A 22,897-nucleotide genomic window follows, 5' to 3' on the forward strand; every position below is an offset into this window, starting at 1 on the left:
AACTTCTTCGCATCTGATTTCGTTTCTTTCCGCTCTTAAAATGTTTTCGTTCCCTATTTAACATCGGGTAACACTTTGTTAGATTTTTTATCGATCACCGTTAAATACCTTATGAAAAGACATTTTTGCCCCTATGGAAGAATGTGAGCCCCACCACACCCACCCTCCTCTCCGGTGTCTCGATCTCCCACCGGCAAACAGTGGCTGCCCGCGGGCGCGGCGGGGGCGGTTGGAACTCGGGCGGGAGCGACAGCGGTAGGGACGGCGATGGGGCGCTGGTGCGGCGGAGGCTGGTCGAGGTGGCGCGGGGAGGCGGCCGGGTCAGAGGAAACGTTGTTGGCCGGTGGGGTGGAAGCATCGAGGGCGGTGTCGGGGATGGGGGCGATGTCGGGCGGCGGGGCGGAGGCAGCGGCTGCGGCGTCGACGAGGGAGGTGGTGGCATCATCGTGCGTGCACAGGGCCGCCGCTCCACCGCGTGGGTCCGCCACCGTCGTTGTGCACCCACGTAGGGCCGCCGCTCCTCCTCGCCGTGGGCATGCTTGTCGTGCTCCACTCCCTCCCCCCGCTGCGCCGTCCTCCGCCTTCACCGCTCCGGCACCGACGCCGGCTCGTCCGTAGCCCGCACGCCCACGTGTGGGGAGGGGTGGGGACGGCCGCCGCGGCTGGAATAGACCAGCGAGGAGGAGTGCGGCCGGCTTGGAGGCGACGTCGAGGGGTGGGGGAGGTGCAGCCGCATACAACGACTGGGGTAGCACGGCCAGCCCCCACAGTTGGGGCGGCATGACGGCGTGGTAGGCAGTGGGAGAGAAGAGGAGGAGAGGAAGAAGAAGGGTGGGTGTGGTGGGGCCCACATTCTTCCATAAGAGAAAAATCGTCTTTTCACAGGGCATTTAACAACGATCGGATGAAAAATTCAACAGAGTATTATATAAGGAACCAAAGTTATATCCGATATCAAATAGAGAATGAACAAGAAACGAACGATACTTTTCTAATGTTAAATAGAAAATTATCTCAAATGCATCCCCCTCGGAGCGTATATATCAGCCTGGGGACTTCCGGTCGCGTGAAATTGGCGCTGATTGCAACCGCATCCGGCTCTGGTTACTTGAAAATTGGAGTCGGTCTCGCCTTCCTTTCTTTATTCTGTATACTACTCCTACTATCTTCCTTCTGCACATCTGGTCAGAATTTAGACCTTCGCGTACATACACGTTAAGGACTCTGCGCGACAGCCTAATGAACACGCTTACACGCCGAGCCAAAAATGAGCACGTACTCCCTCGTTCCAAATCATAAATCGATTTAGCTTTACCTAAATCAAACTCATTTAAGTTTGATCAAATTTATATAAAGATAGATTAATGTTTTAAATATCAAATAAGTACACCACCAACACATATTACATGGTGTATTTAATGAAAGTAGTTTCATATTGAGATTGAGGGTGCCGGATCTTTCAAAAAAAAAGTTTCATATTGAGATATATATACATTTTCCTATACATCTGATTAAAGCCGAAGAATTTCATCTAAGGACAAAATTAGAGTAATTTATAATCTGAAATGGATGGTGTACCAAGTAGAAAAGGAGATTAAGCATTAGATTTCACTCCATAACTTCGTGTGATCCATTCATGATTTGGGCGTGCCAATTGTTTAATGCAATTTTATTCTACTCAAAAAGAAAAGGAAAAACTCAACATGTTATCATGTGGAGATGGACTCCGCTGGCTACTGTGAGGCACACACAGCCATTTTAAAGCACAATATATTAACAAATAAAGTAATAAAACTTGAATAATTTTTATTTCATGACGGAGTATTCCAACACGGATCAAAAGGATCTTGTTTCAGACAACAAAAAAAAAAGAACAAAAGAAGTTGTATTTAGCATGCGCTTCAAAATAAGCACAGCGCGCGGTACAGCATGCTTCGTGCGCCGTTCCTTGCCTTCAAGCTTCAACGGAAGCAGGCGTCAGGCGCCGTGGATCATTATTCATCCTTATTATTATAGCATCCGGGGAACTATGATTTGTGTTGATCGCTTCCCCCTCTTTTAAGCAACAGGGCTAGCCTTGATGTCCCATATCTCCTTGGCATACTGGGCGATGGTGCGGTCGCTGCTGAACTTGCCACTCCCAGCTGTGTTCAAGATGGACATCTTGATCCACTTCTTCTTATCCCTGTCACAGAACCAAAGCAATCAGTTTAAGTAAAGAAAAAAAATAAAGAAGAATATCTCATTTGTACAGAAAATATGCAGATTAGTATAGTAGATTGGGTCAAGATATGAATCAGATTTTGACAATGTTCCGCAAATGATAAATTGTTAAACATTTGGTATGGTAATAGAACTTGGTTCTTGAAAAGTAGCACGTTCAGTGTTTGATTGATACAGAGGAACGGTGATTTTATTCTCAATTATAGCTAAACTTGTTAAAACAGGGTAGGCATTGCAGCTAGCACCCAGAGTGTTTGAATCTAATGGTGACTAAGGTAACAGTCTAACTAATACGAAGGCAAGGATTTTTATTAAAACTTAAGACTGCACGACCATGTTTGTTCAAGAGTTTGCAGGTGGACTTAATGCAGAAAGTATTTTGTTAGTGTTCTTACTTGTAGGCTGCATCCACCCGGTCCTGTGCATCTATATAGCCTGGGAAGTCATAGCCAACAAGGAAATAATCACCACGACCAAATCCAGAATTCCCTTCAAGGGAATCCAAGAGGGGTTCGTAGTTGTAGCTGCCAAAAGCACCGCTCCTTATAAGCTGCTTGGCTTCCTCAAATCGTGGGTCTGGTTTGAACTGTTTGTATTGTAAGAAATAAGTCAATAATAGTCCATCCACATAAAAGAAATATAAACTGAATAAAGACAACAGTGAATTCTAGTTGGAACTTCTTACCAAGCCATTTTCTCTGTCCTTCCTCAGCCCAGCAACTTCATCAGCTTTGGCACCGAAAAGGAAGAAATTATCTTCTCCTACCTCCTCTCTTATTTCAACATTAGCTCCATCAAGGGTGCCAATAATAACACAACCGTTCAGAGAGAATTTCATGTTACTTGTTCCACTTGCTTCCATACCAGCAGTACTAATATGTTGTGACAATTCGCTACCAGGAATAAGCACTTCAGCCACTGATACATTGTAATTTGGAATAAAGACAACCTGGGAGGAAAAGGAGAACCACACTTTAAATAAATGATATGGACCATCATGTATGGTGTAGCATATAAACAAGGGTGATACTCTATATGATGGATCGCAAATACTACATACTAAAGTTTCTGAAGGGTTCTATGAACAAACTAACATCAAAATATGAATGTGATAAATATAACTAGATCTGAGAAGTTCATACCTTCAGATATTTGTTAACTTCAGGATCATTGTTCACTACAGCACCAACATCATTTACCAATTTCACTATTCTTTTGGCATTTGTGTATGTTGCAAACGCTTTCCCCCCTAACATGACAGTGCGTGGCGTAACCTTCTGCTTCTCTTCTGCGCTCATTTCCTACAAGATTCATAGGCCTATTTCAAAGCTAGAACATGGTATATGAAAAAAGTGCATCTAAAGAAGTTAGCTCAACATGGTAAAACCAAAATGGGTATGAACACCACTTCAAAAAGGGATACAAGCAACTCAAAGAAACCTACCTTTAACTTTTTGTATCTGTAAACAGCTCCCAATATGTTTAGCAGCTGTCTCTTATACTCATGGATGCGTTTAATCTGTATATCAAAAAGGCTAGTTGGATCAATCGTAACACCTGTCACATCCAACACATGTTTGGCCAGGCGCTTCTTGCAAGCTAACTTTGCTGCTGCCCACTCAGCATGAAGTTTTTCATCATCTGCAAACTGTTGAAGGTTTTCGGTTATACTGTGATGAGCAATAACAAGTAGATACAAGTGTAGAAGCATTCACACATACTTTGCGAAGTCCAGTAAGTAGATCAAGGTTACTTGTCCACTGATCTGTCTTTAGCCATTTTGTGACTATTTCACTCAACTCAGGGTTACAAAACTTGAGCCATCTACGCGGAGTGATTCCATTAGTTTTGTTTTGGAATTTGTTAGGCCATATGGAGACATAATCTGCAAACAGTTCTTGCTTCAAAATGTTGCTGTGTAACTCAGCCACTCCATTCACCTGTCAGAAAAGTTTGAATATGCTTCAGTACATTCTCATTGATATTATAAGACAAATAAATATTAGAATATTCAGTATAACATTAGGAATTGGAGAACCCCAGAACTAGTTGAAGGGCATTGTGGTTATGCTAATAATTATTTGCCATCAGGTAAGATGAAGAGGGCAGCAAATCCAGCATAGTATAAAGTCTGATCTTAGCACTTGATACTGCTCATCCTGACATAAGCAGCTATAAAACATGGGCATGGAACAAAAAAAAAAAGCTTACCGTATGAGAAGACACCACGCACAAATTTGCCATGCGCACCACTGGCTTCTGGGGATTTGAGCTATCTAAAACTTTCATTGAATCGATCTTTCCCTCCATTTCCTTGTGTTTGGAGATTACCAATTCTCTGAACTGCAAAATCAGTGGAACAACTTGTGAGGTTGTACCATAACTGCTGTGCCTAGAAAGAGTAAACGTGCCACGCAAATTACCCGCTTGTCAATTTCCTCAATAATTTCCATGTGTCGTGGAAGCAATTTCCTCATTACAATTTGTGACCATTTTTCAAGAGCTTCAGGAAGAACTGTATGATTGGTGTAAGAAACAGTCCTGGACCATGGAAGATAACTTTGTAATTAGTTCAAGTAAGAACACCTCTAAAAGTTTAATGGAGCTTAAATATTGGTCAAGAAAGATTTAAAAAGATCAATTATATAAAGAAAAATTGAACTTCACCTGTATGTGATATCCCAAGCTTCATCCCAACCAAGTCCCTCCTCATCCATAAGTAACCTCATTAGCTCAGGGATCGCAAGAGTAGGGTGGGTATCATTCAGTTGAACAGCAACTTTGGTAGGGAACTCACTCCACTTCCCTGAAGCCCTGTCAGCTTTCCTTTCTTTAAATCTGGCAATCATATCCTGGAAATAATCCACTGTCAGTTATGCTCATCAATATTCATCACAGATACATTTTTTTAAGATATTGATTATTGACAAATCTCTAGCAAACTATAACCATAATAAAAGGTATACTTTAATTAAAAAAACAGAGTAAATGATCTAAAATCTAATCATCATAGTACATTTTGAAAAATATCCAGGTGGTTGTGCATATAATATAACTATATACTGTGAAATGGTTGATCCTGGTAATAAAAAAATAATGTTGACGACTCAAACAATACAAGAAAGCTATAACAATATGCTTGCAATTATATCATACACCATTCTCAAACAAACAGATCACAAGGTTGACATATATGTTTGGTTCTTTTTATTGGAACCTTGCAGGTGAAATGATTTGCTTAACTACCTGAAGTGATGCGCTGCAAAGGAAAAACTGCTGCTTTAGCCTGAGAAGCTTCCCTTCTTCTGTAGCATCACCAGGATAGAGAACGGCACATATCTGCAATGTGATACTCAAAGACATAAGTCTGTTTTCTAGACCAAACTAGCTAGTCTATGAAGGAAAATGTTACAGTTTCAGCACACAACACCATCAATTAGTATCAATATTCCATTAATTAAAAGCATCACTCTTCCTTTAGTCTTTGGAATTATGTAAAATTGATAGTATTCAGCTTAGAATGAAATATCACCTGTTGGGCCCTAGCATGAAGTTGAGCAGCTGACTCATATTGACCATCATTGAATTGGAATAAGTTGAAATCCTCAGCAGTAGCTTTTGCTTCCCAAAGACGAAGGCTGATTGCATTTTTTGTCTTGTATCCAGGAATCGGCACGTCATATGCTAAAGCCTTTAGGACTTCTCCACCAACCCATTTCCGACTATCACACAATAAAGAAAGCAATCATATGACAAATTAAATCAAGGCCAAATAACCACACATAATATAAAATAAACAACAAAAAAAAGTCTGGCAGAAGGGTCCAAAGATCTAGGTAACTTTTATGTATGGATTTATCATTAAAGCATAAACAGATTTGCCAAGCCAAACTTAATTTTATGGTTCAGACATGCAAATTCATATTAGCAAAGTTTTTGGGTTACACAAAACCGGATCTGCACCTAAGAAAGTATTCCACGTTTTTGCAGGTTTTTTGGTCCAATCCCAAAATGACTAGGTGATGGATGCTGTAGGGCAATAAATGGGCTTAATGAATTTTTTTTTCATGTGTGTGGGACTTCTACCATTGAGGTTAGAACTAGGAGTTTAGAATGGTAAACCAAGTTAAGAAGGAATGTGATTCTCTTTTTTTAATATAAAAACTATAACGTATAAGAAGCATTAAAAACTTCAAATTGAACTAAAAATCAGCAAAAATAAATATCATAAACAGGAAATGTATAGGTGCTCGAGTTGTACTTACGAGCCATCAGGCAAGATCTCCACATGGCCAAAAAATCTGACTGGGAACACAACATCATGCCTGGGAATCTCCCAGGGGCTGAATTTCTGAAAGGGAAAAAAAGAGATTGATTATAGAGATTTATAGAAAAAATGTGTCAGCAGAATCATATGAGCATCTGTGGTTCGTACATCAAGCCAATCTTCGGCGGTTTCTTCTTGGCCCTCCTTGGCAATGTGTTGTTTGAACAGTCCATATCGGTATCGCAGGCCATAGCCCCAAGCAGGCAAATTCAATGTTGCCATTGAATCCAAAAAGCAAGATGCAAGCCTACCCAAGCCACCATTTCCTAGAGCTGCATCTTTTTCCTGAGAAAAATCAGTTCAAAATAATTTGCATCATCAGTATCAGTGAGAAAATTGCTGGCATTTCAATCAGATCAGAAGGTAATAGTCAGATGTCATGAATCCACACATAAGGTCCTTGGCAACATTTAGGTTCATATATGAGCCAAATTATGCCAATCAAGCAGATAAAGAGAAAACATGTCAAATTGTGTTGATCCTGGAGCTTTACCTTTTTAGATAAACAAATCATTCAACTTAAAACTCATTTTCAGATCTGCTTCACTTATGCTGTGAGTATCGAATTTCTGTCAAGAATAGTCACAGTAATATCATGGGTTCTGATAAAGTTACACGAGTTAAGTTCCTTTCATATTCAGTTCAGATCTGGAATCTACAGAATCTCTTCTACAAAACGTGCGAATATATTCCCTTTTCCTGGTTTGGTAAGATAGTGAATCAAATCTAGGCTTATCCGATCGATCATCTCAGCTGTTTCTTAAACAAGTGATAAAAGCCGTCGATCCCATTAGGCAACGTCGCAGTCAAACAAGGCACCATCCTATTTAAATAACCACTGCCAGGTACTTCTAAATTGGCCTTAACTAACAAAAAGGCACACTGCAATTTAGGAGCGGAGACACTCCAAGAGAGCTCACCTGCCCCGCGAGGACCTCAAGCTCGTAGCCGAACTTCTTCACAGCCTCCGCGTAGGCCCCGGTGATGCCGAGGTTGCCGACGGCGTTGGTGAGCGCGCGGCCCTGAAGGTATTCCATGGACAGGTAGTACGTCTGCTTCGGATCCGTCTTGTGGAAATGCACGTAGGTGTCGTTCCATCTCTGCACATGCGCGCGGGTGAGGGAAAAGCTCACAGATCACACCTCCGCCTCAGTGCGGTACGCACGCCGCGACAAGGGAATTCTAAGGATCGGCACGCGCGCGCTCACCTCGATGAGGTGGTCGCGGACGCTCTCGGCGGTGGCGTAGAAGGCCTCCTCGGGCCCGAACGCGAGCGGCGAGAAGTGGGGGCTGTACTGCGCGTGGTAGGAGATGTTTCCGGCGATGTCGGCGGGCTTCTCCGCCGCGGGGCTGGCCGCCGGCTTCACCTTCTCGGCCGCGCCGCACTTCTCCGGCATGGCGGGCACCCGGCAGGTGGGCGGTGGGGAATTGCGTAGAGCAGTCGGCGTGTGAGGAGGAGGAGGCGATAAGGCTTCTCCGGGGGCTCGGGCAAGCACCGAGTGGGAGAGGAGGAGGAGGAGGATGGAATGGGAGGAGCTCTGGAAGCCCGTGGCGCCTTTTCTAGGAGACGGGAGGGGTCACGTGAGGAGGGCGACGGATCCGATAAATTGGGCGAGACCGTGAATTTTTGGGAAAACTGAAGCCGAGGGGAGATATTTTAGTTCGTGGTAGGGGACAAAGGCAGGAGAAAATGAAGGGACGTCGATTGTTTTGTGGCGCCCCTTTGATTTTCTTTTGCTCTTTTTGCTTGACAAGTGTATTTTTGGCGGTAACTGTTAAATGTATATTCTCAGAATCAAATATATGCCGAACAATAGAATTTTGGGTCTCAGTTTTCCTTAGAAAATATGAAGTGGTAATTTGAATTTATATTTACATGTCAAACGAAATTTTGACATAATTGTCGTACAAGAACTTGTTCGATCGCGAGTGTCAGTCTACCCGATCGGTGGGATGGACGGGGAGTTGCATCGTCCAAGTGCAAGCAGCATGTACTCCAGTACTACTGTGGCTTATTTGAAATTTACTGTGGATTAGGGTAACTAGCATTGTTACACTGGTTTATGTTGCCAAAATGTATATATCTCGCAAACACATTTTTTTTCCTTTTTCGTGGTTTACACCGGACTATCAGAGTGACAGAGTGCAGAGATCGGGGGATTCAGGAGGCACGATTGGCCGGGGGGCGTCCTGAATTGGCAGAGGAACTCACGTGCCACGTGGAACGAGCACGCGAAGAGCCGAAGAGCGAGCGCGAGAGGGTGAATCGGGTACGGGATGGATCGTTCGGGCAATGGCAAATTTTTCCAGATCGGGCAGGAGCGCCGCTTTGGCCTTTTCCCCATCAGCTTTCCTATTTGAGAATGATATCTTCTGGCATCGGGCACCGTGCGCGGCCAGATGATTGTCCCCGGTTTTATCATCATACGGCCCGATGGGCACCATGTTGCGAGATCTCAGGTTCTCAACTTTCTGAAATCCATGCTGGAATCGGCTCCATTTGGGCCTCATCGCTCATCCCAGCCGCCTCATCGTTCAGCACTCCAGCTTATGCGAGACCTGATCTGATGGTTGTTTGGTCGTTCTCTCAAGTGGCATCAACCCAGCAGCGACGAGTCCTGGGCGATGTGATTGGTGGCATGTGGCAACCCGCAGGTTTGGAACTAAAATCGCGGGTGCCGGCTACTGAAATTGTTCGTGCGGCTCCGGCTCCGCTAGATTCGAAGGTGCCTTAAATATCCTTAGGCACTTTTTTGAAGGTGAGGATGACCGCAGGATGGCGACCTCTTTGCGGTCCATGAGGCCCACCACGCTCGCGTCGCCTTCCGTCTCCGGTCGTGAACCGAGCCAGGGAACTGAGGCTTGTAGATTCAAATTGCATTGCGTGCATCATGCGTGGTGTCATGTGCTCGTCCTGGTGCGGGGTCCTTGCTGGTCGTTCACTGAGCTGTCATATGGTCATACGGATGGTGATGCACGCATGACAAAGTATCATGTGTAGCGTTCGGGTTGGCGCAGTCAGCTGCCACATCCCCCACGGCCACGGACCACGGTGGATGGAGCCGGGGGGCGGTCGATGTTCACGGCGTGTGGATGTCAGCGTAGACGGCGATGATCGAGGTGAGTGAGAGGAGGCAGACTGTTTCCTTTCATAAGTTCCTGCTGGGTGAAATCTAAATAGGTACATGCCGTCTCTAAGTTATACCGCACCCAGTTTAAACCATGGCAGATTTGATGGAACTAAATCAGCTAATTTGGTAGTTTAGATGTTTGTGTATTTTCCATTAACTTATTGAAGTTTGACTTTGCATAGGAGTAAAACGTCTTACATTTTAAAATAAGAGAGAGCAGCAACCATTAGTGCAGACGGAATTTAGTAAGTTTCTTACTGAGTGAGGGCCTTGTAACTAGCTTGACGCCGGTGGTAAGAATCGATACGTTACTTGCTAGATTTTGAGTTAAAGTTGGGTCTTTCTTCAGCCCACTGCCCATCTCTTGGACTCAACTTGTCTAAAATCCCTCTCTATTTATGTTGATGAGCTCTTTCTACATGATGACGAATGTCCAATGACAAGTAGAGCTTCAAAGCGGAGTTCGTGCTTAGAAATAGAGCTAGAAAATATATATGAAGGGACAAATATTAGAAAATGAGTCATAGAGGATGCTCTTTCTTTAAACAAATTGGTAGGAGAGCCGTCAATTATATTAAAAAGAAGTTCCTAAACGGGAGAAAAATATATACGCTCAAAGGATAACCTAGAAAAAAATCTCACTAAATACAAACTATAAACATGGCCCGACGTTAGATCCAGCCAGCTAAAGTGCAAATGTGCTTGGCCCGACCATCATCCAGTTGTTTTTCTTTTTCATTTTTGCAGTTTATATGGTAAAATTTTCTATGCATACATGGAGTGCACCATGCTACCTATATGTCTTAAGACGGTGTGCTCAACCACACGAGAAAAATAATAGAAACAAATGATCCACTGAAGTTAGAAAAATAGCCATTAATTTGAATCCGGGTGTCATGCCACTATTTTTTATGAGGTGTCAAAAAAATAATGAAGAGAGAAATAAAGTAGGTTTTCATCTTGATAAAAATCATGAAAAAACCTACAAATATACTCTCTCCGTCCCAAAATACTAGTTTTTAATATTTTTTCTATATACCTAGACACAATATATATCTAGGTGCATATAGAAAAGTCAAAAAGAATTGTAATTTGGAATGGAGGGAGTACGGTTGTGTCTTGCCTTTGAAAAAAAATAAAAAATGTATTGGGAGAACTATTCCAATAATCAAATTAATTCTCTTTTACAAATTTTCCACTCTCGGAAATACCTATTGACTGTTTTTAAACTTTATGTTGACACCAGTTTTTGACCAGGATCAACCACTGAGGATAAGGTTGCGAGAGCCGATAGAATCGAAGGCGAAGTCCAGGGCTAGCACGGCGTCTCCACCGAACAAGGAAAAACGTCAAGACTTATTTTAAGTAGATTTTAGAATAATTGCAACGGTTTACATCGTAACTAATTAGGACTTTGATTTGCTCCATGGTGTGTATATATATATATAAACCCAGAGCGTTGTACAGAAATCATCAATTCATCAATATAATTTTTTCATCTTCACACCACCAAACCCTAGGAGTAGCTGTAGAAATAGTTCTCGACGAGTTCCTTCTAGCTAGGAGCGCTGCATCGGCTTCGACCTCCGACGAGCTTATAAGTATCGTTATTATCAATCTTTACGTTATTTGTATCAAAACTTTTACGATTAGGTTTGATATTTTGATTCTCTTATCGTAAGGCTAGTTATCGAGTTTGCTTAGATTTGATTAAGTTGAATCATATCGATCTCTTAGTTGCTTTAAGCGCTCACCAGTTATCTGATCATATCGGCTAGTTTGATCTTATTATTGTTGTATCGTTATTAGATCCGATAGATCTCTATCCTTGCCCCCCATGCCACTCTTTAGCATTAACTTATTACTGTTAAGCCGATGCTATCTCGGTTAGATTCGATCCATCCATCACAGTAGTAGGTTGACGTTATCAAGCCGATGGCTACATGCGCGCGATCTTGTTATCACGTTCTAGTCTTTTATATTGTTAGATTTAATTAATGCCCTGCGATGCCATACTGTCTTTAAATTTAATTAATGCCCTGTGACGCCATACTGTCTCGGTTAGATCCGATTTATCGGTTCATAACATCAAGTGAATATGATAACTTAATTGGCATGCACGTGATGAACAAGTCATCGTCTAATGGCAGTTGTTTTAATCTGATCTTATCAAAGCCCGTTGGCTCATCTAGCCGATGGCACATGCTATTAATTTTGATAGTCATTGCTGCAGTCCATGATTATATTAATAGCATATTTTATATGGTTTATTCAAAGTAACACCATTCATGAGCTCGTAGGCTTCACAGCCGATCTGCTCAATAATTTAGCATTACCAAGCTTTTTCTTGTCAAATGCAGATCACATTGACTGGCACGCCGTGCACCTTCGCAAGCCGATTTGGAGCCTCGATTTGGAGCATGCAGTGAATCAAATCTCCCAGCACGGTGCAGAGTCTGCAACACTTTATTTGTACTAAAACGGACCAAAATTTTTATTTGCAAAAGCAGAATTCAGTTTCCCTTTAGGATACTTCAAACGGTAACACAGTAAACACGGTACTCTATTTCGGCCAAGTCAGCCATACTTCGCAGTTCGTACTAATTTGATTCTCCATCGACCATCGTGTTCCCGTCAATTTCGTGCTGCAGATCATCTTAAGTTCCCGAACCTCTCCTGCCTCGAACTTGTAACCGACGGCGGTGCGTACGTCGAGTCATCGTGCCGCCTCGCTGCTGCGCTCGCGGCCGCGGCCGCCGCGCGCTGCTGCTCCTGCTGCAAGTCGCGTCTCACGGACCAGAGCACCTCGGCGCACCGCCGCATTGCCGGCCGCGCCGCGCGCTCCGGAGCCGTGCACTCCGCCGCCAGGGCCATCACCTTCTCCACCGCCGCCACCACCGCGCTGCTCCGCCGCATCCGGGGGTCCATCACCACCACTACGTCGCCCTCCCTGCACTTGCGCAGCGCCTGCACTAACACGGTAATTTCGTCAAACACCTCACGTGCAGTACGTTTCCGTGTCAGAAGCGCTAGTTTATGTGTGCTTGCTTTACCCATTCGGTGGTGAGGCGTTGGTGGCGCCTGCGGCCGCGCCCGCGCTCGATAGGGCGTCGGCCGGTGATGAGCTCGACAAGGAGGACGCCGAAGGAGTAAACGTCGCTGCGATCGGTGAGCTGGTTCGTGTGCAGGTACTCAGGATCCACGTATCCGGCCGTCCCCTTCACTAGCGTTGAGACGTGGGTCGCTTCAGGGTTTTCGGGGGCTAGGCGTGCGAAGCCAAAATCGGCAACCTTTGCTCGCAGGTGCTCTGTTAGGAGAATGTTGGATGACTTGATGTCACGGTGGATGATTGGGTGATCTGCACGCCCATTGTGGGAAAATGTTTGTCGACATTAGGATGCTGAAAAATTGGTATCTGTTATAGGTGTCAATAGGTACGTTGTGTGGTGCTAGACAAAGTTCTGATCAAGAATGTTCTGAGCTGGTGAATTGGTGATTTTGATGCTGCTTGTTGCATATAGGGAACTGATGTATAAACATTCAAGGCCATAGTTATATATGCACTTGTGCTTTCATCCCAAATATGAATATATGCATATGCTGGAAGGTGATTCAGTTTTTAAAGTAGAAATGGAGTGTAGGTACCTGTATAACCATGTAAGTAGGCAATGGCATGAACTATGTCAATAGCAATGTTGAGACGCTGTGCAAATTCCAATGGTTCACCTTGTGATCCTGCATAATGGCAAAGTGTATTTGTAAATTCTCTTTTAATCTGATGGGTACAAAAGGAAGATTGGTAACACAATTTGAGTCCAAGAAACAAAAGTGACTGGATGTAGAAATATAAATGAAAATATGGTTAAAACATACATGATTGAAAACCATAGGGTTAATCTGAATAGCATACACATGTTTTCGCATCTCTTCCAGTAGATTAGCATTTAGGACATCATGAGTGACTTTTGTATTTATAGACAATACTTCAATCCATCTAATTTCATCCAGTTCTACTATCTTTGTTGGCTGTCAAAATTAGTGGATTCTACAACTTTATAGGTTTTACCATCTTGACAATATTGATACAGTACATTAAAAACAAAATTATTATGAATTCAAGCATGTCTGTTGCAGATGTTTGACATACCATCCAAGTGTTGACGGAGTGTTCCATTATTGACATACTCAACCAGAATTAGGCGTTCATCCTCGTATTCCACGTACCCAAGAAACTTCACCAAGTTCAAATGCTCGACCTTTGACAACATCTGGATTTCACTTCTAAACTCTACAGATATATGCCCGCCATGCGTCTGCCAATTCCAGATGTTACATGAAAACTTATTCTTGATTTGATTGCTGCAAGTAGTTCATTGTAGTAAATATGTACAGTCTTTCTTGTGTTGAAGGAATTCACCTACAAACCTTAGTAGCCCGCTTTACAGCTATGATGGATCCATCCCTGAGCTTTGCCTTATACACAGTGCCAAAATTACCTAACCCAATTCTGTTTTGTTCACTAAAGTTTGAAGTTGCGATGCAAATTTCCTGAAATGAGAACTGTTCTTGCCATGACTTTGTTTGGCTGCTACTACCTCTCTGTCTGGATATATTATTGCTCGTGCTACTTGTCGATGAAATTCTGGAGACTGCAAGAGACAATTGGAAACCTTCTTAACTGGAACTCAGATTCGCTTGAATAATTGAATAGTTGATTAAGAACACATGCTCACACAGTATTCATCATTAAGCAGCTACATTTGTTTTTTAGGACTACATTTGGCCATATGGGGTTTGTTAAGCCTTGTAGGTTGAGTGGAAGCTTCAGGATTGACCACAAGCATGTCAATATATATATCAGTTCGAAAGCAATGCTAAAGTGAACGAGTTTGAGTTCTCATTTGCTTATGTGAAAAGTGGAAACAGAAAGTGGTCAAGTGGCAGTGAAACCCCAGATTGTAGATCCGGAGCCCCATTAATCTCTAATTTACTGGTAGGTTTGTAACCAAGTTGAAGCTTAATGAGGGTAGACTCCTTATCTACAAGTTGTTTCTTGACTAAAACTTTAAAGGCCTGATATGGCTCATTTGACTAGGACACAAGGTATATATTCATGCCTTGTTTCCAATGCAAAAGTCTTTTCAGGGCTAGCTAGTAACTAAGATGATCACAGGCAGAGAATCAGCTTTTACATGACGGATGAATGGAGAAAAGAAGGTGAGCTTACTGGGACTAATAGTCACATCCTGGCCATCGATTGGTGTGTTCTCATGGGCTTCCTTGATTTCAGATCGAGGAGGAGCGAAGCATTTTGTGCATGACCCTGCAAGTGCAGCAACTTTTCCCCTGATCGATCTTGAGCTCCTGACCTTCTTGTTGACCACACGGGAACGAGGTGTATAGGTGGAAGTCCAAGAGAACCCTGGATCTGACTGATGAAACTCACTGTTGAAGCCAGAGAAACCTCCATGGCCGGTGGGGGATGCCCGGTTGCGAGCTGCCTGCATAGCTGATGGGATTCGAAGATGGCTTGAACAGCTGCTCGTGCATAATCAGGTACCATGTTCTTCTGGCTGTAAGGTTTTGTAGACTTGGAGGCGACAGACTGATTCAAGTTTGACTGGGTGCATAATCTTTATTATCATAAAAAGGTTGTTGAAATGGGTTTTCAGGTCAAGCCAATGAGGTTAGGAGTTATGACTTATGAGTTAATGTGCGTATGAAAACTACAGTTTGCAATAATTTAGTTGGTGGAGGATGTCGACTCAGTAGGTATGTTCCACAATTCCATTGCCAGAGTCCAGAGAGGAACTGGACCATATGGCATCGTCTTTTGGCCTATCCTGTAACTGTGAAGTTCTTGCGCTGAAGCGTTCTCTTCGTGATGTCACAGAAATTCTTGATGCCAATAGACCTCCAAGAATATTTCCTTTTTGACGGAATGGAACAGTTGACTCCGGTCTTGATTATATATAAGCCTCGAAGAAGCAATTTGCAGTCGCATCGATGTGTGCTGACATTCTCAATACTGAATAGCATCGCATTGGAATTTTAATAATTTTCATCAATGTACATCCTTCCATGTTCACCCTCAAGGAGTCTTCTCCCTATTTCTTTGCTTGCATATTATACTTGAAATATGGAAAAATATCCCCAAAACCCTCATGATTCTTCAGGATTTTAAAACCTCACCACTTATTTCGTGGCATTTACACTCAAGTTTCCTGTGTTTTGAAACACCTGTTATCATAATCCATGCTGGATTCCCAGCCTCCAACTAGCCTGCAAATCAGTTTCTCTACTGGTTTTGGCGCCATGGATGGTCAGGCTCCTACCCTGTTATTTATTCTAAGTTACACCTTCAATTTCATTGACTATAACACATTTCGGACTTGCCCTACAAGAAAATCTAACATGATCTTCAAAGCCGGTTCCATGTGTTCACCATCACTGATATTTGACTTCCAAGATAAGCTCACTGCATACCTTGCGCTGTACAGTCACAACTTCAGCTCTCCATGTGCATAGAACTCGAGGGTTTCTAAGAGGGGGCGGTAACGCTTTGTTCTGAATCATCATTTTGTGCTGGATAGAAACTGTAGAGTTCCTCTGAGGCGCTAGCCAGTGCCATCAAAGTCAACACGCTCTCCAGTAGCAAATATATCCCAGAAAAGAGCACTACTGAAGTACAGAAGCGACGTCAGTATCAAAAACCCACGGAAAGAACCCATCCGATCAACAAAAAACCCTGCTCCAACAGTTCCTAAAATGGCAGCAAATGTCCCAGCTGTATTTGACATTCCTATCACAGCACAATTGTAGATTAAAACTAGTTAATGCAACCGAATAAAACGTTATAGCTGAAGTGAGGAAGGAACATATTTACTATTTAGTACCATGTAGGACTCCAGCATATTGTGGGGCAATCTCCTGATATATATTAAAAATGAATCAGATGGGAAAAGATGATCCAATTGAGAAGAATAAGAGTCACTGAACTAAGGTATGAAAATTTAGATACCTGTAAATTTACTAAGAAACCTGAGTGGCCAAAGGATTTCAGACCAACAGCAATTGTAAGCCATGCTGAAGCAATAATCGGACTCTTTGCTGCATTCAGACCAAGCAAAGCAATACCAGGTCCTAGAAAGCCAATTGACTGCAGGAAGAAAAGTCAAATAGTCAGGGTTTAGTTTTAATCCCAGCAGTTAATGCATACATCTGAAGTGAAAAAGATAAAAAAATTAATATCAATGAAAATAAACTGCCAATGTTCATGTAAGACTTAACATATGTTTGGTTGATTTATCTTGTGAAACCAATTACCAGCAGTTAGAGCACAGCATATCAGGAAGTATGTTACATTTGTTAACAATGTGGATGGGTGTACAAGAATGTATGAATAAAATAAACAAAAACTTTCCCGGCTGTTCTGCTACATTTTTCTGAATCAACATACCTGCATTATCTTCCGTGTTAAAGTAATGTTTGTACCATTTCTAATAAGCATGTCCGAGACAAGACCAGCCACATAACCTAAAACTGCCATCATCACCCAGGGGAGTGCACTGAACCATGCAGCTTCTCTCAGATTGACATGATATATCTGAAAAGCATAAAAATAATATCAAGTTGAATACTGGGAGTGTTAATTTATATATTCAGAGAACATTGAAAAAGAATGAAGACTTACTGTTTTAAAATAGACTGGCATCCATGAAAGGATGACAAAATAACCCTGAAAAAAAATCATGACGCTCAAGATATTGTCCATAAAATGTGTCTTTGTATGTCAGAGTTGTAAAGAATTGGTGAAAAGTAGATATTTATAGGAGTTACCCAGCTATGCATGGCATTTGCACTGATCAAAGCCCATGTTGGCCATTTGGAAAGTAGTTTGCTGAAAGGGGGAACCTTCTTTGTTTTTGCACTCCCGATTGGAGGTTTGACCAATTTCTGACCTTTGGTTATATACTCCAGTTCATATGCTGATATCTGTGCATGTTCACCAGGTGTGCCAGATATAGCTGGTATCCACACCAACACCCACAGAAATCCAAATAATCCAAATATCACAAAGGGTCCAAATATTCCAGTTCGTGACATGATAATTGGGGAAAGAAGTAACCCAATGGTATTGCCAAGCTGAAAGCCAGCCATTGCAATACCCACAGCACTAGATCTCTCTGTGTTAGGAAACCACCTGTAAGAAAAAGGCCCAATGCAAACAGTTACAAAAATCTTAACAGAAATGACGCCCAGCCAAACAACAATATGTTGTGGGGACTGGGGAAAAGCTTGGGGATGAATACAACTAATCAAAAGGAATAGAATTACAAAGGAAGATACCTCAACACCATGTTGTTCATGCTTGGGAGTGCCACTCCTTCTGCAATACCCAGCAAAACTCTGGTAAAGAGAAACAACCAGATAGAGCGACCAGCAGCCCAAGGAGATAGGAATGTAGCCAAGGACCATAATGCTACACCATAAGCCATGACTCGCTTTCCACCATAGTAGTCAACAAGTGCTCCACCAATTATAGGCGACATCAGGTATCCCCAAAGAAAGGATGACTGTTTGCAGTGCCAAAAAAACACAATGGCATCACCATATTGTTCAAACAAGATGCGCAAACCCATGCCCTTACTTTCTTATGTGTATTTTTCGGTAAATCACTTCCGCTGCAGCAGCCTGAGTGAGAAATATGAAGTGCTACACAACTTTGGAGTGAAAATTCAAACCTTATGAACCATGTTTAGTGCTTTACTACGTTTGCAGAGGCAGAGCAAATGAATATGACACCAAAGGTGTCATCTCGAGCCATACGAGCACGCTTTTACTCAAAATTATCACTTCAATTAATCATTCTAACATCACATTATTAAAACGGCGATTACTGCAATTGTGCACTCTGAAAACCAGATAGTTCAATGAGAATTGCTTGCTAGTCAGTACTTAGCAGTAGTCACTAGCGCAGGTGGAGCCAAACATAATTCATCAGAATAATCGGAAGCCGGGTACCTGCACGACGCCGGCGAATGAAGGTGTCCAACCGTACGCCTGGGAGAGCGGCACGATGGCGACGGACATGACGACGCGGTCGGCGTTGCAGAGCGCGAGGGCCAGCCCCAGCATCGCCGCCACCTTCACCCTCTCAGACGTCACGAACTCCGCCACCGCCGCCGCCTGAGCCTCGCCTCCTCCGGAGGCCGAAACCCCCGGAGGTGTTGGAGCGCGAGGGGGCCTGGCCGGAGCCCGGAACTGCCGAGGAGGATGCAGGAAGCGGTCGTTGAGACGGTGGGCCCGCCATAGAGGCGGAGGCGAGCCTCGGGCGTGCGCGTGGGCGGGAGGCGGGCACTGGCTGCGGCGGCTGGAGAGGACGGGAGGAGCGGGAGGCGGCGGAGGCGGGCGGGTCAAGGGGAGCAGTTGGCCGGGAGGCGTCATCGTTTGTCTTCTCCGTCGCGGAGTCACGGGGATGGAGGGGGAGCCGCGGAGTGGAAGTGAAGTGACGATCCTGCTGAAGTGGGTTGGTGGAGTGACGTGTCAAGTGCGCGGGCAGAATACACGGGCCGGTCAGCCCATTAGGGCCCATGAAACATATTAGTACTTTTCTTTTTTCGTTGTTTTTTCCTCCTTTTTATTTCCAGGCATAGATTGATTTCTTGATTTTATGTTTATACCTAGGAGGGAAGAAGTTTTTTTTTTAGTCGCTGCCTCGCTGGTGACCTTGGGTTAGATGGAGGGCAAGGGAGATGGGAGACAGTCAGAGCAGTAGTGCATTGGCATTGCAGGCGGCTAATGGACGGGATTAGTGGCAGGGAGCAGCAAAATTGGTGATGGTGACGCTGGCGGGAACGGAAATATGTAGGACCAGCCATCATCATACAATACAAGGCAAAGGTCCAGGACTCAGGTTTCTCTCAGGGAAGAAAAGGTAGAACTCAACTAAGCAAAACTAGGTCTCAAGCAAGAAATTGTTGATACTTGATAGTACTTGAGTAAATATATGGACACTAAGCTTGACCAATTACTTCAACAAAAGGGCTTCATGTGGATCACCACTCTACATTTCCTTCTGGTTTACCATAATGTCGAATACTAGAACCTGACGAGCAAAATCTAGCACATGTTCACCCAAGTTCAGAAAAAAAGCATCCGATGCAGAACAGCAGAAACATGGACCGTAAGACAGCAGCAGATTAGCATCGCACTAGTCACCACACCAATCAGGTCTCTCCGAGCTAATACAAAAGGGATCTTTTAAGAATAAATAGCGAAGGTAACATCAATCTCAACCTGTGGATCCCCACCCTGCTTCCAACCGCAACCGTGCTTCTCACCGTGCAGGTCCGGCCGCCGCTTTCCCAGCCCGGGCAGTAGCAAAAGCACCAATGAGGCCGCGTGGGAGGATCTTCGCGTGAGGAAGCACAAAGGTGTTGAAAAAATTCTCACGGCTCATACAGGCCACGCCGTAGAAGGATCGACCGCCCAACGGCAACCCCTTCTCCTTGAAAAGCTTCAGCACCTTGAGCCGGGGCACCAGCCTCCGCTCGATGCTGAACTTGAGCAACGATGGCCCTCGCGCAACAGCCTCGACCTCCATGCCGGCCTCTTTGGTCAGGAAATCTACCGCACGTCGCAGCCGGTCCTCGGAACTCGCCAATATGGACGGCATCTTGGCCACCGCCACCGCCACCTGACTGCTGGACCAGCCGAGGGACCTGAGCAGCTCCATCTTGGCGGTGGCGTTCTGCCGCCCGATAGAGTAGGCCACGACGAGGGCGTGGCGGAACATGGGTGTGCCCCGGGGCACGCCGAGCTCCTCGGCGCGCGCTATGACTGCCTTGAGACGCTCCTCGGACCCGGAGAACAGCCGCGGGGCGATGGAGGCCACTTGGGCAATATCACGAGCACCTAGGCCGCACTCGCGCAGCAACGCGGCTTGTGGCTCGATCTTCTCGACGCTCCGGCGGAGGAGTTGGGCGTCCCTCCTGATGGTGGCGTGCAGCTTGGTGAAGGAGCCGAAGAAGGATATGAAGAACGCGAGACGGGAGACGTACACCGGGCTGGCGAACACGTAAGGGACGAGCGGCACGAGGCGGGCGATCTCGGGAGTGGAGAGGCCGATGCCGCGGAGCTGGGAGACGCGGGGGGCGAGGGTAGACTCCACGCTGAAGCAGAGGACCCGCGGCCTCCGGGCGATGGCAGCGGCGACATCGGCCTTGGAGAGGCTGAGGCCGGCGAGGAAGGCGCGCACGGCGTCGGGCTGATGGGGGGTCTCGAGGTGGGAGAGGAGCTTCGAGGCCTTGACGGCCTGCGATGGTGTGAGGCCGCAGTTGGCGACGAGGTAGCTCTCTGCGACGAAGCGGGCCGGTGGTGATGCGGTGGTGGTGGTGGTACAGAGGAGGCGGAGGCGGACGAGGGAGAAGAAGGCGGCGCCGGCGCGGACGGAAGAGACATTCTGGAGCCGTTGCATTGTGGTGGGCGGCTAGTGGCTGTTCTGGACTTCTGGTTTCCCCTTGCTGCTTTTTGTGATTACTGCCTTACTGGGCTTGCTGCGCGCATCCGTAAAGATGGGCCAGGCTTTCCCCACTTGCGATCCTGGCTTTAGTATCAGTAGTAGTATCTTCAGATCAAACCATGCAATTAATCCGCGATTGGGAGTCCAGGCTCCATTTAGGCCTTTTGTTCACAACCATTTTAGGTCTTAGCCAAATAGAGTTTCTGCTTGGCCCAAGTAAACCATTTGGCTGGGATTTTAGCTCCACATAAATTCTTTTGATTTGAAATTAAACACGTACTAAATTGCTTGGACCTTGAAATGGAAGTTGTGTGCTAAACACGCCTTCTGTTGACCTCTAAAATTTGGTGGGGTCAAAACTGAAGTATGCGAGGAATGGCGAGACAATTCATGCGTGCGATAAGCATATGAACTTATGCTGCAAATTTTTCCAAAGAAGATGTCTGCGACGACCAAAATTTGCGTGGCTGTAAAAAAGGAAATATTGGTCAATTATATAAGGAGAAGAGGAGGATTATATAGATATGGTATGGATTAGACGGGTGCATACCAAATTCTCATCCTGAGCAAACAAAAAAAAACTCATCCTGCCGTTGGCAGGTGGTGGTCCAGTAAAGCATTTAGGGGTGTTTGGATACCCCGTGCTAAAGTTTAGCACCTGTCACATCGGACATTCGGATGCTAGTTAGAAGGACTAAATATGAGGTAATTATAAAACCAATTGCAGAACTCCTATGCTAATTCGCGAGATGAATCTATTAAGCCTAATTAATCCATCATTAGCAATGGTTACTGTAGCACCACATTATCAAATCATGGACTAATTAGGCTTAATAGATTCGTCTCGTGAATTAGACTCCATCTGTGCAATTAGTTTTATAATTAGTCTATGTTTAATACTCCTAATTAGCATCCAAACATCCGATGTGACATGTGCTAAACTTTAGCACGGGGTATCCAAACACCCCCTTACTTTGCGCCTCGACGCGCGGCACAGCGCGACATCTTCTTTCCCCGCGCGCTCGATGTTCACGCCGTCATTAGTCTTGGAACTTGGAAGGCTAGCTCAAAGGTCATGCTCCTTGTAACCTGCTGGAGCCCTATATAAGGTGGCACAAACCACACAATCGACGAAAGCCAAAACGCCAAACGGTACACCCGATCCGATCGAAAGGCGATAGAGATCGAGAGGAGGATCGACGTTGACGCCGTCACCGGCGAAGGTAGGGCACGGGGTTAAGGAGGAGAGGGCCACGGGCACGACGCCGATGAAGGTCGTGCGAGGGGTTAAGGAGGAGGAGAAGGGTATGGACCTCACGCCGGTGAAGGTATGTCGTGGGGCTGAGGAGCAGAGGGGCTCGGGCACAACGCCGATGAAGGTCGTTCGTCTGGTTGAGTCTGAGGAGAGGGGCACGGGCACCTTCGTCGGTGAAGGTAGGGTGAGGGGTAAAAGAGGAGGAGAAGGGCACTGGCTCGACGCCGGTGAACATAGCGAGTCGGGTTGAGAAGGAGAGGGGCACGGCCCCGATGCCGATGAAGCCATGAAGGGAGAGAATCAGGAGAGGGGCACGGCTACGTCGAAGGTGAAGGCCAAGGCTGGCAGAGGTGGCATCCACATCGATATCAAGTTTCGGTGCCCGACGGCGGAGGACGTGTTCTTCCGCATCAAGCGCGACGGGAAGATAGGGCGGC

The 22,897-nt window shown here is 45.0% G+C and overlaps 4 protein-coding genes and 1 long non-coding RNA gene across 5 annotated transcripts; 1 reads left to right on the forward strand and 4 right to left on the reverse strand.

The window, feature by feature from the left end:
* Window positions 1–1,773: 1,773 nt before the first annotated feature.
* Window positions 1,774–8,085, reverse strand: LOC101786613 (alpha-glucan phosphorylase, H isozyme). The gene is made up of 15 exons (XM_004970545.4): window positions 7,759–8,085; window positions 7,471–7,650; window positions 6,659–6,835; window positions 6,489–6,574; window positions 5,756–5,945; window positions 5,470–5,562; window positions 4,891–5,075; window positions 4,647–4,764; window positions 4,435–4,566; window positions 3,945–4,163; window positions 3,668–3,871; window positions 3,366–3,524; window positions 2,909–3,172; window positions 2,619–2,809; window positions 1,774–2,185 (listed from the first exon to the last, which is right to left on the reverse strand). Exons 1-15 carry the CDS (start codon window positions 7,945–7,947, stop codon window positions 2,059–2,061), a joined length of 2,514 nt encoding a protein of 837 aa, XP_004970602.1. The 5' UTR covers window positions 7,948–8,085; the 3' UTR covers window positions 1,774–2,058.
* A 4,039-nt stretch (window positions 8,086–12,124) lies between these two features.
* LOC101752875 (calmodulin-binding receptor-like cytoplasmic kinase 2) lies at window positions 12,125–15,216 on the reverse strand. The gene is made up of 6 exons (XM_004970547.3): window positions 14,909–15,216; window positions 14,107–14,330; window positions 13,829–13,994; window positions 13,327–13,416; window positions 12,735–13,039; window positions 12,125–12,648 (listed from the first exon to the last, which is right to left on the reverse strand). Exons 1-6 carry the CDS (start codon window positions 15,186–15,188, stop codon window positions 12,334–12,336), a joined length of 1,380 nt encoding a protein of 459 aa, XP_004970604.1. The 5' UTR covers window positions 15,189–15,216; the 3' UTR covers window positions 12,125–12,333.
* On the forward strand, window positions 14,324–15,791 carry LOC111257391. The gene is made up of 4 exons (XR_002677835.1): window positions 14,324–14,898; window positions 14,972–15,237; window positions 15,354–15,453; window positions 15,575–15,791. It is a non-coding gene; the product is annotated as an uncharacterized LOC111257391 (long non-coding RNA).
* A 36-nt stretch (window positions 15,792–15,827) lies between these two features.
* Window positions 15,828–19,185, reverse strand: LOC101787010 (probable anion transporter 3, chloroplastic). Its single transcript, XM_004970546.3, has 8 exons — window positions 18,706–19,185; window positions 18,031–18,257; window positions 17,521–17,884; window positions 17,375–17,419; window positions 17,141–17,287; window positions 16,703–16,840; window positions 16,578–16,611; window positions 15,828–16,483 (listed from the first exon to the last, which is right to left on the reverse strand). Exons 1-8 carry the CDS (start codon window positions 19,126–19,128, stop codon window positions 16,299–16,301), a joined length of 1,563 nt encoding a protein of 520 aa, XP_004970603.1. The 5' UTR covers window positions 19,129–19,185; the 3' UTR covers window positions 15,828–16,298.
* Window positions 19,186–19,683: 498 nt separating this feature from the next.
* LOC101781787 lies at window positions 19,684–21,176 on the reverse strand. The gene is made up of 2 exons (XM_012846329.2): window positions 20,745–21,176; window positions 19,684–20,675 (listed from the first exon to the last, which is right to left on the reverse strand). The coding sequence occupies exons 1-2, from the start codon at window positions 21,158–21,160 to the stop codon at window positions 20,021–20,023; spliced, it is 1,071 nt and encodes a 356-aa protein (XP_012701783.1). The 5' UTR covers window positions 21,161–21,176; the 3' UTR covers window positions 19,684–20,020.
* Between the last annotated feature and the right edge of the window lie 1,721 nt (window positions 21,177–22,897).

Source organism: Setaria italica, chromosome V (genome assembly GCF_000263155.2).
Source record: "Setaria italica strain Yugu1 chromosome V, Setaria_italica_v2.0, whole genome shotgun sequence".
Lineage (NCBI taxonomy): Eukaryota > Viridiplantae > Streptophyta > Magnoliopsida > Poales > Poaceae > Setaria > Setaria italica.